This window comes from Sus scrofa, chromosome 5, assembly GCF_000003025.6.
Source record: "Sus scrofa isolate TJ Tabasco breed Duroc chromosome 5, Sscrofa11.1, whole genome shotgun sequence".
In the NCBI taxonomy this organism is placed as follows: domain Eukaryota; kingdom Metazoa; phylum Chordata; class Mammalia; order Artiodactyla; family Suidae; genus Sus; species Sus scrofa.
This window is the reverse complement of record NC_010447.5, coordinates 85088693-85103766: the sequence shown is the minus strand read 5'-3', so window position 1 is coordinate 85103766 and position 15074 is coordinate 85088693. Positions and strand designations below refer to the sequence as shown.

Here is a 15074-nt window from a genome sequence, read left to right as displayed (position 1 = left end):
AAAGATCTGGGTGTTGCCATGAGCTGTGGTGTAGGTCGCAGATGTGGGTTGGATCTGGCGTGGCTGTGGCTGTGGTGTAGGCCAGCAGCTACAGCTCCGATTCAACCCCTAGCCTGGGAACCTCCACATGCCATGGGTACGGCCCTAAAAACACAAACAAACAACAACAACAAAAAAAACCCCAAAACCCAAAAAACTGTAAAACAGACTGCAGCGTTCCTAAGTTTTTGAACACTCTCTTACACACTGTGTACACAGAAAACCAGGGTAAGGCCGGGGCCTCTGGCATTAGAGGTGGGGAAAAACAAATGAAATGATCCAAAGCAAATCTCTCCATCAATTCACTTGTGTTTCAAACATTTGGAGGAAGAGGTCAATGCGTGTTAAGACTTTGGGGAACTGGGAGTTCCCGTCATGGCGCAGTGGTTAACGAATCCGACTAGGAACCATGAGGTTGTGGGTTCGGTCCCTGCCCTTGCTCAGTGGGTTGATGATCCGGCGTTGCCGTGAGCTGTTATGTAGGTTGCAGACGCGGCTTGGATCCCGCGTTGCTGTGGCTCTGGCGTGGGCTGGTGGCTACAGCTCCGATTCCACTCCTAGCCTGGGAACCTCCATATGTCGCAGGAGCGGCCCAAGAAATAGCTAAAAAAAAAAAAAAAAAAAGACCTTGGGGAACTGGACCCTTCACAGTCTAGGAAGCATCACAACCGCCTCCTAAGGCAGCTATTACTCAGAAGGCCCTGGGGGTACAGCCTCACGGTTCCTGCCTTCTAAGGGGCTTGGGGCAGGAGGAATCAGATATCCCCCGGTGCCGTGTGAGGTGTGACAGAGGGAAGGTTCCGTGCTCTGTGGGGAACACGCCAGGGGAGCATCATATGCAGGATCCCAAAGCTAGTGCTTCCCCTCAGGAATCCTTTCAGAAAGGAAGACTGCCTCTGAGCACAAATTGAGCTGGAAAACCCAACCAGGGACAGAAAGGCAGCATGAAATGAATGTGCTCAGACCAAATAGATATCTTTTACAACCCCTTATGTATTCCTAATACATTTTAAAATATATATTTTAAAATTTTAATTTTAAATAGGTGTGCCTGTGAAGTGGTCATAGGCAGGAAGGAAGCAGCCAAGTTGTGCCACTACGGTGCAGAATAAGTCATAGAAATCATTCTTCCTAAAAGTGTGCCTCATCATCAAGGCATAGATAATCTCATTTACTGTTATTTTAAAAAAAACTCAAAGATAAGACAAAAATTATGACTTTATTTTAAAAAAATGGTCAAGGTTTCTTGCAGGTTTCTATTGATTCTTTGCACTAAACACAATTCAGAAGATCATTTTAAGAGGTAATGCCATTTGCAACAACATCATGGAACTAGGGACTCTCCCACTAAATGAAGTACGTCAGAAAGAGAAAGACAAATACCATAGGATATCACTTACATTTGGAATCTAATACACGGCACAAATGAATCTTTCCACAGAAAAGAAAATCATGGACTGGGAGAATAGACTTGTGGTTGCCAAGGGGGAGGGAGAGGGAGTGGGATGGACTGGGAGTCTGGGGTAAACAGATTGCATTTGGAGTGGATAAGCAATGAGATCCTGCTGTATAGCACAGGGAACTACATCCAGTCACTGCGATGGAAGGTGATAGAGGATAATGTGAGAAAAAGAATGTATATATATGAATGACTGGGTCACTTTGCTATACAGTAGAAATTGACAGAATACTGTGAATCAACTATAACACAAAAACTAAAAATCATAAAATAAAAAAATTTAAAAAAAGATAATTTTAAGAGGGGCATTACTGGAGTTCCTGTTGTGGCTCAGTAGTTAATGAATCTGACTAGGAACCATGAGGTTGCGGGTTCAATCCCTGGCCTTGCTCAGTAGGTTAAGGATCCGGTGTTGCTGTGAGCTGCGGTGTAGTTTGCAGACACGGCTCGGATCCCGTGTTGCTGTGGCTCTGGTGTAGGCCAGCGGCTACGGCTCCTATTTGACCCCTAGCCTGGGAACCTCCATATGCTGTGGGAGCAGCCCAAGAAATGGCAAAAAAAAAAAAAAAAAAAAAAAAACCCAAAAAAACAAACAAAAAAAAGAGGGGCATTATTTAGAGTTTAGATCCATGGGGGGGGGGGGGATCTCACCATGAGAAACCTGCATATAAGTTTTTATAGAAGCTCTATTCATAACTGCCAAAACTGGGAAGCAACCAGGATGGCTTTCAATAGGTTAATAGATAAACAACCTATAGTACATCCATACAAAGAATATTACTCAGTGATAAAAAGAAAAGAGCTTTCAAGCCACAAAAGGCGTGGAGGAACCTTAAATGCCTTTCGCTAAGTGAAGAAGCCAGTGTGAAAAGCCTATATACTCTATGAGTCCAACAGTATCACATTCTGGGAAAGACAAAACTACAGAGACATTGAAAAGGTCAGGGTGGCAGGGGAGAGAAGAGATGAGCAGGTGGAGCGGCGGGGATTTTTAGGGGGGAACGCTATTCTGTAGGGTACGCTAAAGGGGTGGAGGTACAGGACATGATACGTTTGTCAAAAAGCAAAACATCGAATAACACAAACCATGAGCTCTAATGTCAGTTGTGGACTTTAGCTAATGATATATCAACATCGGTTCATAATAGTGACCAATGAACCACACTAATGCAAGATGTTGGTAATAGGGGAGACTGGGAGGGTGGTGGTGATGCAGGGTCCTCTCTGTGCTTTATGCTCCATTTCCCTGTGAACCTAAAACTTCTCTAGCTACAAAGTCTATTAATTAAAAAAATCCAAAGATCTTAAGACAGTTTGAAGAGGAAAGAGAGTGGTTAACCTGAACAAAGAGAGAAGTGACTCCATATTGTGGAATGATATGCATTACTCTCATCTCACTCATGGTAGTTTATCATGGTACGTTTTTTGTCTTTCTTTTTTGGCCGCCCCGAGGCACAAGGAATTCCCAGGCCAGCAATCAGAATGGAGCCGCCGCCGCAGCAGCTGCAGCATCACCAGATCCTGAACCCGCTATGCCAGGCTGGGGATCTAACCTGAGTCCTGGTCCTCCAGAGATGCCGCCAATCCCGTTGTGTCAAAGTGGGAACTCCTATCATGGTGTACTTTTCATTGAAATAATTAGGTGTATAATAAAACGTCGGGAGATTAGTGTGGAATTACCTTTATTTCAGAACTGAACTGGATCTTAGAGATGAATAAACAGGTTGAGTTAAACTTAGAAATTAACTAATGATGACTATCAAACACCCTAAATGAATCTGAGAAGGGGAAATTGTGTTTGGTTTCTGCTGGGGCAAAGTGAAGGTGTTAAAGTAAGTGTTATGGGAAAAAAAAACCATTTAGAGTTGCTAAGGAAAAAATTCTCCCAAAGTTTTAATTTATGTTAATATATTGGAATATACCCCAAATTATTACATATGTGTGTACCTAAATGGTTTAATTTAGCTGGTACTAATCTTATAGACTCTGAGAGGGTTCCCAAAACTATTTATTTAACATAAATGATCCACTTTTTCAATTATTCAAAGACTTGGGACAATCAGTATTCCACTTGCACACTGAGAGGCAGTACAGCCTGAGAATTTGCGGGTGGTGGCATTAGACTGCCTGGGTTCAAATCCCAGTTTTAGCACTGGCTGAATGACCTTGGGCAAGTGACATAGCCTTTCTTTCTTTTCTTTCCTCCTTTCCCTCTTTCCCTCTTTCTCTCTTTCTTTCTTTCTCTTTCTCTCTCTCTCTCTCTCTCTTTCTTTCTTTCTTTCTTTCGCTTTTTAGGGCTGACCCGCAGCATATGGAGGTTCCCAGGGTAGGAGTCTAATGGGAGCTACAGCTGCTGGCCTACATCACAGCCACAGCAACACCAGATCCGAGCTGCATCTGTGACCTACACCACAGCTCAAGGCAACCTGGTATCCTTAACCCACTGACCGAAGCCAGGGATCGAACCCACATCTTCATGGATCCTAGTGGGGTTCATTAACTGCTGAGCCATGAAGGGAACTCCAACTTAGCTTTCTTTGGCCTTTGTTTCCCCACATGGAAAGTGGGGACAAGGGCAACACCTGTCTCCTGATTCATGAATTAATGCACATATCACTTGCGCAGGGCATAGCATACAGCTCTCAAGTATCAACTGTTGTTAGTTCTAATAAACTGATTTTAGGAGACCAGGCCTGATGGCAATGTGAAGACACCTCTACGGTGATACTTCTCCAAATCTGGGGCTATTAAATGTTAACATGTTGGTTTTTCCCACTGGATTGTGCTCAGTGAGAGCAGGAGCCAGATCAGGAGTCATCTTTGTTAGCAAAATACATTTGAGGAAATATTTCTCAAAATAGGGAACCACACTGATTTAATTCTTATTAGGAAATAAATTTTAATTTCAGCTAAAATTCATACGGTTGAATTAAAAACTTTTTTTTTCTCAATTGAAGGAGTAAACCAGATAAAGTTTTAATCTACTATCCTTTGGCCTAAATGACATTACTGCATATCAATTTTAAGATTATCTATGTCCTAAAGTATTTTCCCCGGGGAACTTGATTATACTGAATTTTTGGCTGAAATGCCACCATGTTGAAAACAGCAACTTGAGGTTCAAACTGAACATTAACTGCAAGTTGAGATCACACCATTTTTAGTTAGTGAGACTTCTAATTCACAACTCAGTTGTCCCAGATAACAGATCAAATCTGCCCTTCTGGTTTTGAAAGGCTCTGGTGAACCCAGGGAGTGCAACTTTAGCTACTGTATCAAAGACTAATACTTATCTCTTAAGATGGCAGAGGAGAAGGACTGGAGCTCAACTTCTCTCATAAAAACAACAAAATTACACCCAAATGCTGAGCAACCTTCAACCAATTGGACTGGAAACTTTCAAAAAGATATCCCTACTCCAGGAGACAAAGAGGAGGCCACATCAAGAGGTAGAAGGAGCAATTACGAGATATAAGCAACCCTTTACCTCCCAGATGGGAAGGCCACAGACTGGAAAGTAACTGTATCACAGAGACACCTAGAGGAGTGAGAGTTCTGAGCCCCAACTCAAATCCCCAAGCCTGGGGATCTGGCAGTGGGAGAAGGAGCCCCCGGAGCATCTGGCATTGACGGCCAGTGGGACTTGTGCGCAGGAGCTCCATGGGACTGGGGAAATGGAGACTCTGTTCTTGAAAGGTGCACACAGACTTTCACATGCACTGGGTCCCAGGGCAAAGCAAAGTCTTCATAGGAATCTGGGTTGGACCTGACTGCAGTTCTTGGAGGATCTCCTGGGAAAACAGGGGGTGACTGTGGCTTGTCGTGGGGGAAGGGCATTGGAGGCAAAGCTTTCAGGAACATTCATCAATGTGCGTTTCTCTGGAGGGGGCCATTTTGGGAAAATCTGGCCACATCTATCAGCACTGAGAAGCCCTAGGCCAAACAACAATCTAGGTGGGATCACAGCCCAGCCCATCAGTAAACAGGCTGCCTAACACTCCCCCCTCCCCTGGCACACAACTTCCTCTGATCTTACCCAAAGACAAAGCCCCACCCACCAGAGGGATAGGAATCAGCCCCACCTACCAGTGGGCAGGCATCAGTCCCTCCCATCAGGAAGCCTACAACAAGCCCCTGTACCACCTTCAGCCACAAGGAGGGCAAATATCAGAAGTAAGAGAGTTTTACCTCTTTTCTTCCATCTGGATGGCCTTTATTTCTTTTCTTTGTCTGATTGTCGTGGCTAGGAATTCCAGTACTATGTTGAATAACAGTGGTGAGAGTGGGCAACCTTGTTTTGTTCCAGATTTTAGTGGGAAGGCTTTCTGCTTTTCTCCATTGAGTATTATATTTGCTGTGGGTTTGTCATAAATGGCTTTCATTATGTTAAGGTATGTTCCCTCTATACCCACTTTGGTAAGAGTTTTGATCAAGAATGGATGTACTTTGTCAAATGCTTTCTTTGCGTCTATTGAGATGATCATGTGGTTTTTGACTTTTCTTTTGTTAATGTGGTGTATGACATTGATTGATTTGCATATATTGAACCATCCTTGTGCACCTGGGATGAATCCCACCTGGCCATGGTGTATGATCTTTTTTATATGTTGTTGGATTTGGTTGGCTAAAATTTTGTTGAGAGTTTTTGTGTCTATATTCATCAAAGATATTGGCTGATAGTTTTCTTTTTTGGTGGTATCTTTGTCTGGTTTTGGAATTAGGGTGATGGTGGTGTCATAGAATGTCTTTGGGAGTGTCCCTTCTTCTTCGACCTTTTGAAAAAGTTTAAGGAGCATGGGTATAAGTTCCTCTTTGTATGTTTGGTAGAATTCTCCTGCGAAGCCATCTGGTACTGGACTTTTATTTGTAGGGAATATTTTCTCAGGTCAGTCTCCCAAAGCAACAGAAATAAGAGCAAAAATAAACCAATGGGACCTAATCAAACTGACAAGCTTTGTGCAGCAAAGGAAACCAAAAAGAAAACAAAAAGACAACTTACAGAATGGGAGAAAATAGTTTCAAATGATGAAACTGACAAGGGCCTAATCTCTAGAATATACAAGCAACTTATACAACTCAACAGCAAAAAACCCAACAACCCAATTGAAAAATGGGCAAATGACCTGAATAGCCATTTTTCCAAGGAAGATGTACAGATGGCCAACGAGCACATGAAAAAATGCTCAACATCACTGATTATTAGAGAAATACAAATCAAAACTACCACGAGATACCACCTCACACTGGTCAGAATGGTCATCATTAGTAAGTCCACAAATAACAAATCCTGGAGGGGGTGTGGAGAAAAGGGAACCTCCTGCACTGTTGGTGGGAATGTAAGTGGGTACAACCACTTGGAGAACAGTATGGAGGTATCTCAGAAATCTATACATAGAACTACCACATGACCCAGTAATCCCACTCTTGGGCATATATCCCGACAAAACTTTCCTTAAAAAAGACACATGCACCCATATGTTCATTGCAGCTCTATTCACAATAGCCAAGACATGGAAACAATCCAAATGTCCATTGACAGATGATTGGATTAGGAAGATGTGGTATATATACACAGTAGAATACTACTCGGCCATAAAAAAGAACAAAAGAATGCCATTTGCAGCAACATGGATGGAACTAGAGACTCTCATACTGAGTGAAGTAAGTCAGAAAGACAAATACCATATGATATCACTTATACCTGGAATCTAATATAAGGCACAAATGAACCTTTCCACAGAAAAGAAAATTGTGGACTTGGAGAACAGACTTGTGTTTGCCAAGGGGGAGGGGGGAGGAGTGGGGTGGATAGGGAGCTTGGCGTTAATATGCAAACTATTGCCTTTGGAATGGATTAATAATGAGATTCTGCTGGGTAGCATTGGGAACTATGTCTAGTCACTTATGATGGAGCATGATAATGTGTGAAAATAGAATGTGTACATGTATGTGTAATTGGGTCACCATGCTGTACATAGAAAAAAAATTGTATTGGGGAAATAAAAATTTAAAAAAAGATTAAAAAAATTGAAAAAAAGGAAGTAAGAGAGCCTACAAATCTATTGTCTGCAAAAAGGTCACCACACCAAAAACCTATAAAAATGAAAAGTCAGAGAACTATAACTCAGATGAGGGAGAAAGAAAAAACCCCATAAAATCAGCTAAGTGATCTGGAGAAATTATCAGCCTCTAGGAGAAAGACTTTAGACTGTTGATGCTGAAGATGATGTAAGACATTGGAAATAAACTGGAGGCAAAGACTGATAATTTATAGGAAACACTGTGCAAAGAAATACAAGATTTAAAACTTAAGCAAGCAGAGATGCAAAATACAATGACTGAAATAAAAAATTCATTAGAAGCAGCCAACAGCAGAATACAGGAGGCAGGAGAATGAATAAGCGAGGTGGAGAACAGACTAGTGGAAATCCCTGATGTGGAACAGAAAAGAGAAAAAAGATTGAAAAGAAATGAAGAGAGTCTCAGAGAACTCTGGGACAATATTAAATAAGCGAGGTGGAGATTGGCAGATTTTTCAGCAGAAACTCTGCAGGCCAGAAGGGAGTGGCATGATATACTTAATGTGATGAAAGGAAAAAACCTCCAACCAAGATTACTCTACCCAGCAAAGCTCTCATTCAGATTTGAAAGAGAAATCAAAAGCTTAGCAGATAAGCAAAAACTACATGAATTCAGCAACACTAAACCAGCTTTACAACAAATACTAAAGGAACTTCTCTAGGCAGAAAAGAAAAGGCCACAACCAGAAACAAAAATACTGCAAATGACAAGACTCACCAGTAAACGCACATATACAGTAAGGATATGAAATCATCCAGGCACAATTATGCTACCAAAGTCAGAACTTGTGAGAAGAGGAGGGTACAAATGCAGGACACTGGAGATGCACTTGCAATTAAGAGACCAACAACTTAAAACAATCTTATATATATATATATATATACATATATATATATATATATAAGATATATATATAGACTCCTATATCAAAACTTCAGGGCAACTGCAAACCAAAAATGTATGATTGATACACACACAAGTAGGAAAAATCAACTCAAATACAATACTAAAGATAGTCATCAAACCAGAAGAGGAGAGAACAAGAAAAGGGAAGAAAAAAGAGTAACAAGAACAAATCCAAAACAGTTAATAAAACGGCAATAAGAACATACATATCAATAATTACTTTACCTTAAATGCCCCAAACAAAAGACACAGACTGGCTGAATGGATACAAAAACAAGACCTATATATATGCTGTCTTCAAGAGACCCACTTCACTTCTAGGGATACATACAAATTGAAAGTGAGAGGATGGAAGAAAATATTCCATGCAAACGGGAATCAAAAGACTAATACTTATTTAACCAAGATGGGAAATAAGGGTTTGTAATACCCTAAGAAGCAATAAAATTCTTATTTTCATGTAAACTACTCAAAATAAACACCAAGGGCAACAAACCAGAAAAATGCCCCAAATAACAGAAGAATGGCTTCTAAATAAATGGTCTTTTCCTTTTAAGAAAGAGACAGGTATTTAACTAAATTATTCTCCTCTGAGATTATTAAAATGGTTTTGCTATTGCTATCCAAATGGAATTTCAGGTCCATTTAATTTCAAGAAATTGACTGAAATTCAAATCACAGATCTGGTATATTTTAAATGGTGCTATGTGCTCTATGCACAATTTATGCTCATTACCACATTGAAGTAGCTGGACTCAGATAATTGAGTTAATAGTATTAAGTCAGAGATGCCAAATTAATTTCCTAGACATGTTCATGAATAGCTCTAAAATTAAATACAAGGCCCTGGTGATGGAAAGCCTTTCCCAGTTTCTTATTGTTCATTGGTGACATAATATAGATCAGAGAGATGTTTAGAATACAAGATTCCTCAAATTACAAAACCAGGAAGAAGCCTCATGGGCCTCTAGTCCAATGCTTTTTATTTTCTAAGAAAACAAGGCCCAGAAGAAGCATGTGGATATAATAGTTAAAAGCTTGGACTCTAGGGTCAGACAGACCCAGTCCCAGGCTGGCAAGTTATTTACTGCCTGATCTTGAGAAAGTTATTTCACCTCTCTAAGCCTCAGTTTCCTCATCTGCAAAATGGGAATAATAATTGTCCTAATCTCATAGCTTTGTGTAGAGATTAGATGAACTGAACACTCAAAGTGTTCAGCAAGAAGACTGGCATGCTGTAACTACTCAGTAAAGGTGAGCAGTTACTATTGTGACTAAAAAGTGACCTCTAAGGCAAATAAGCAGCAACAGAACTAGAACTCAGAGTTCTTGTACAAATCAGAGCTTTTATCATCTAAACACAGTACCTGGGATAAAGATTCACTGGTACTGACAAACTACATCAAATAGAAGAATAACTGTTTCTGTCTTTCTGCTATTGAATTGATCCGAAGATTAAGTTGGTGATCACATATTGAGGTCTCAGTTTCATGAAGATTCACCCATATTTAGCTTTCCAGAAGCATCGGACACCACACCTTTACTTCCATAACTGTTCAATTATACGCGTTTGAGCATTTCCCACCAAAAGCTGCTCATATAAAATAAATGACAAAAGTTAGAATTCATTTGCTAATGATCTTAAATTTGACTCTGCTTAGGTGCCATGCGGATTAAGTCTGAAATAGTCTTAATTTGTATCATCAGTCAGATATCACCCATCCTCTACACATCTGCTATGAAGAAACAAGAATAAGAAACACATGAAAGAAAAAGCTCATGTGGATTGCTAAGTCTGAGTGAGATTCAGTTCGGCTAAGACAGACTCCCTGGAATCCAGCAGCCACCAACCACAGACACTTGGGATTGTCATTTCTGTCAACATTGTGTCCTTATGTGATTCAACTCAGAATTGAATGCTTTTCTTATATATAAAAAGATGAACAATGAAGAAGCCTCAGAACGAATATTAGTTTTGTATAATATGCTCGCAACACTTCTACATTTCTTAATTTTTAGTTAACTGGAGGTCTTTTTTTGGGGCCACACCCATGCCATGTGGAAGTTCCCAGGCCAGGGATTGAGCCCAAGCCACAGCAGTGACAACACTGAGTCCTTAACTTCCAGGCTGCCAAGGAACTCCATGGCAATCCTTTCAAGAAGTATTCTCAGATGGTCCAGTGGGGGTTTAACACATTTTCTTGTAGAAAAGTTAAGACCATGTTTCTCCTGGAGATCGATCAATGCATAAAAAATTATTTTAAATCTTTAAAAATAAGAGTAAATGTATCAAATGGACATCAGCTCAAACTACAGGGACCTAAGCTCAACTATAAACAGGAACAAAACCCAAACACCTTTTTATATAACACCAATGTGATTCAGCAGACCAACAGATGAAGAAAATAGTAATTTGAGAAAAGCAGCAATTTGTATCCATACCCAGTATTTAGCATTTCAGTAACTAGAAATAAAATCGTTTGGCAAACTTACCCGCATTTTTGCACAAGCATCTTGGGTTGATTCTGTCCCCCTGAGCTCTTTTATCAGCATAGAACCTAAATACTGAAACACAAAAATTCAATAATTTATGACAAACAGAATATAAATATGAGTGGCAATTTAAAAAGCACATTGTAGAAGTACTACTGGCCAGGTTTCCTGGCTGTAGGTTGCGGCATAACTTTAAAAAACTAACAGTAACGAATCCTAACAAATAAATGCATGTGTAGAGAGAATGCAACAGAATTAACCACAGTTCTGAAAGCTGTAAATTGCTCTTTATAATAAAACTTCAGCGGTTTCTAAAGATGCCATCTTTCAAATCATATTTAACTGCAAAATGCGGGCATCTAAAAACGTCACCCCCCCCCCCCCTTTTGAGGCAGCAATGTCTGCAAAAATAAGTCACACCACTATCTATGTAATTACAGGGTTGTATGAGACAGCTGAGAAGCTGAGCAACATGCGCCCCATTTGGACTTCGGCGGCTGCATAGGTAATTAATGTTAGGCTGTTCTTAGGCGGAGATGCAGGTCTGGACCGTTTTCATTCACAGCTGCGTGCCCTGTGGTTGATCCACCTGAGAACAGTCTGGGAGCCCACGGGGAGGGGGAATGCCATTCGCCGTTGTGCTGAGTCCTTGGTGCAAGCTGACACTGGAGGGGGTGGGGGCGGCAGGAGAAGGATGAGAACATTTCCTCCTAGGAATTACCAGCTACTTTGCTGTAAGGTGATCGGCTCTAATACTGCCTTGGTACAGACCGTCACGCACCCTCCAAGTTCTGGCTGAGGGCTAATAGTTTTTAGCAAAATGTCTATTTTTGCCTTTCTATCAATTGATTCCCCTTCAATCTTTTGAAGCTTCATAGGGCTCTTTCCGTTTGTCATCTTTTCCCCAATTTCCTTCAAAAATAAAGAGTTCCATGTGTCTTTTTTAAAGAGTGCATTTTAATTTTACTTTTATTTTTGCTTTTTAGGGCTGCATATGGAAATTCCCAGGTTAGGGGTTGAATTGGAGCTGCCGACATACACCATAACCGCAGCAACATGGGATCCGAGCAGCACATATGACCTACACCACAGCTCACTGTAAGGCCGGATTCTTAACCCACTGAGCAAGGCCAGGGATTGAACCTGCATCCTCATGGATACTAGTTTGGTTCGTTGCTGCTGAGCCATGAAGGGAACTCCGCATTTAAAAATTTTTAATTAATAATTTATAATTCTTTTCCTGACTTGACTGAGGAGAACCTGGGTCTCCAAAAACCAGGTTGGGGAGCTTCCGTGGTGGCACAGTGGAAACGAATCCAACTAGGAACCATGAAGTTGTGGGTTTGATCCCTGGCCTTGCGCAGTGGGTTGAGGATCCAGTGTTGCCGTGAACTGTGGTGTAGGTCTCAGATGTGGCTCGGATCCTGTGTTGCTGTGGCTGTGGCATAGGCCGGCAGCTATAGCTCCAACTGGACCTCAGCCTGGGAACCTCCATAAGCCACGGGTGCGGCCCTAGAAAGCAAAAAAAAAAAAAAATAAAATAAATCAAAAACCAGGTTGAGTATCAGTCCTTTGACCTGGGGAGTTCCCCAGGACGGCAAGAGGCTGTGCAAGGACACAGTATTGGAGGGCTTAGTCAAAGGCATGCTCAGAAAGGCTGAAGGATTTGGCATTTGAAAGAAGAAAATGGAAGAAAAATTTCTTGGAAGAAAAAGGAGTCATTTCAATCCTACAGTCTTGGGAGATTAATATTGAAATCAATGCAATACTTTGAGATGTAAGCAATGAAGGAGGTGCTGATAGCACAAAAGTCTAAATTGCTGCGAGATAACCAGAGCATCCACGTCTTCATCAAATTAAGGAAAACGATCATGGAGAAATCCTTATCATTTAAGGTTCCAGAAAACTTTGTCCTAATTGAAACATTTATTTTTAAGAGAGACAGTTTCAAGGCTCTGCTGAGGGTTCAGCCAATTTTCTTGCTGTAGTCATGACAACCAACTGCCCCCAAATCAGTGGCATCTTTTGAACATTTCCCTGTTCATTGTGCTCACAATTCTCAGCTAAGCCTGATTCCCTCTCTTACTAAAAAAAAAAAAAAAAAAAAAAAAAAATCCCAGCAATATAATCCAAATGATAACAATGAAAAGAATCTGGTATTTATATAAAGCAGTAGATCCAGTGTTTTGAGATCATTGGTGAGTGAGTGGAAATGTCTATATAGGCTGTATTTATACTCAGTTCCGTTTTAAGACAGTAGTTTATCACTTTTCATTAAAATATACAACTACATATGAAGGCAAAGCAGACAAACTTACAAGATTAAAAGCGTAATAAAGCTCTATTTATTTGGACTTCTTGGAGAGAAGCCTACCTTACGAAAAAGAGTTGGGGGGGGAAAAAAAGAAAAAGAGTCGGGGAGAACATTTTAAGAATTTCGGTAACATTTTGGGATACTTTCAATATAAAAGAAAACAAGCTAGAAATGTGCCCTCTGTTCCCACTGGAACCCAAGTACTGAATTCAGGGTAACTTACAAAAGCTTTGTAATCACATGACTGGAAGATGAGCTTTTCCGGGTGGTGTTGCCAGTACTGCACTGGAGTCGAGGCTGTAGCTTCATTCGGAGGTCGCAGAGTAATGGAAGGTTCTCCCCAGTCTCCTGTCTGAAAATCACATTTATTCTAGAGGTAACATGAGCAGTAGGCCAAGTTCCTCCCTATCGCTGGCCTGAGTTTCTCTTATACCCATGTGCTATAAACATGCAAATGTATTCAGGTGTGTTATATGTTTATTATGGTTTTAGAAATCTTAGTACCATATTTCCCAAAGCTGAGTTAATTTTTGAGATATAAAAGAAGTTGAATCATTCCACTTTTAGAATGACACCCTAAGCCAAGTAACTTAAAAATAAAACACGAAGATATTCATAAATGATTTACCAAGTCATAATTTTCTGTTCCAAAATAAAAGAACATACAATCTTTGAAAGACTTTGCTGTTTTTAAATTTGACGCTTTGAAATTTTTAGTTTGAATTGCTTTTGCATTCAGAATATATAGTTCCATATATTTCAGTTCCCAGTTGGGATATGTACCATGTACTTTGAATAATTTTATATTTCAGGAGAAAAGATACTGGTAGGTGTGATACTCAACAAAATTTTAGAAGAGAAAAATCGATTAATGGATGATAATTAGTTTCCCTCATCTGAACACATGTGTATCAATAAGTGTCACTGTGATTTTGTTGGAAATATTCAGCCACTTTCCTCAGAAAACCTAAAGCATGAAGACCGAATATTTAAATACTGAGTTTGGTCATATGTGGTGCACATGCATGTACTTGAGGATCCTGATCACAAATACAAGCATATTCCTGTATGATGGTGTATCATATAAAACATAGGCCCACTAAGACAGGCCTCAGAAGAAGGTCATCTCAGCATTTTACTTATCATTTTCCAAGGGGTTAACCCTGTCATGTTTTATTATGGTGATGGTTTAGAATGAGCATATATAAAGTCAAAGGCCCATGTTTAGAGATTTCGCACTCTTTTCCCTAGTAAAGATTCTGATTTTCAAAATTCGGTTCTTTGGTGGACATGACTAGACAATAAGCAGATTCCGAAAGCCACTTTCTTCTAACCTGGATTTGGTTGGTCCTACAGAATTACGAGAAATTACCTTTCTCAGCATCTGGAAGAGTATAAAGACGTTTTGTGAGGAGTTCCTGTTGTGGCTCAGTGGAAATGAATTGGATTAGTGTCCATGAGGACGCAGGTTCAATCCCTGGCCTTGCTAAGTGGGTTAGGGATCTGGTGTTGCCGTGAGCTGTGGTGTAGGTTGCAGCTGCAGCTCTGACTGGACCCCTAGCCTGGGAACCTTCATATGCTGGAGGTGTGGCCCTGGGGAAAAAAAAAAAAAAAAAAAAAAGGTCACATGAGCTCCAAAACCAAATAAAACCCTGGCTAGAGACCAAGTTCCACCGACGTACTGGCATGCGGGCTGACACTGTAGGGTTTCTTAAGGAGGATTTTCAAGAAGTCTGGGATAAGAATGCAAACCTTTGGACATAGGAGTATGGTTTTGGGGAA

At 40.6% G+C, this 15074-nt stretch overlaps 1 protein-coding gene across 26 annotated transcripts in view; it reads right to left on the bottom strand.

Annotated features, from left to right (window-relative positions):
- The window catches only part of ANKS1B (ankyrin repeat and sterile alpha motif domain containing 1B), a 1068238-nt gene that overhangs the window by 44976 nt on the left and 1008188 nt on the right, over positions 1–15074 (bottom strand). For all 26 annotated transcript variants that reach the window (XM_021093000.1, XM_021093001.1, XM_021092994.1 and 23 more), the window contains 2 exons: positions 13516–13644; positions 10979–11050 (listed from right to left, as the gene is read on the bottom strand). In XM_021093000.1, coding sequence (XP_020948659.1) covers positions 10979–11050; positions 13516–13644 — 201 coding nt within the window. The remainder of the gene's footprint in view (positions 1–10978; positions 11051–13515; positions 13645–15074) is intronic.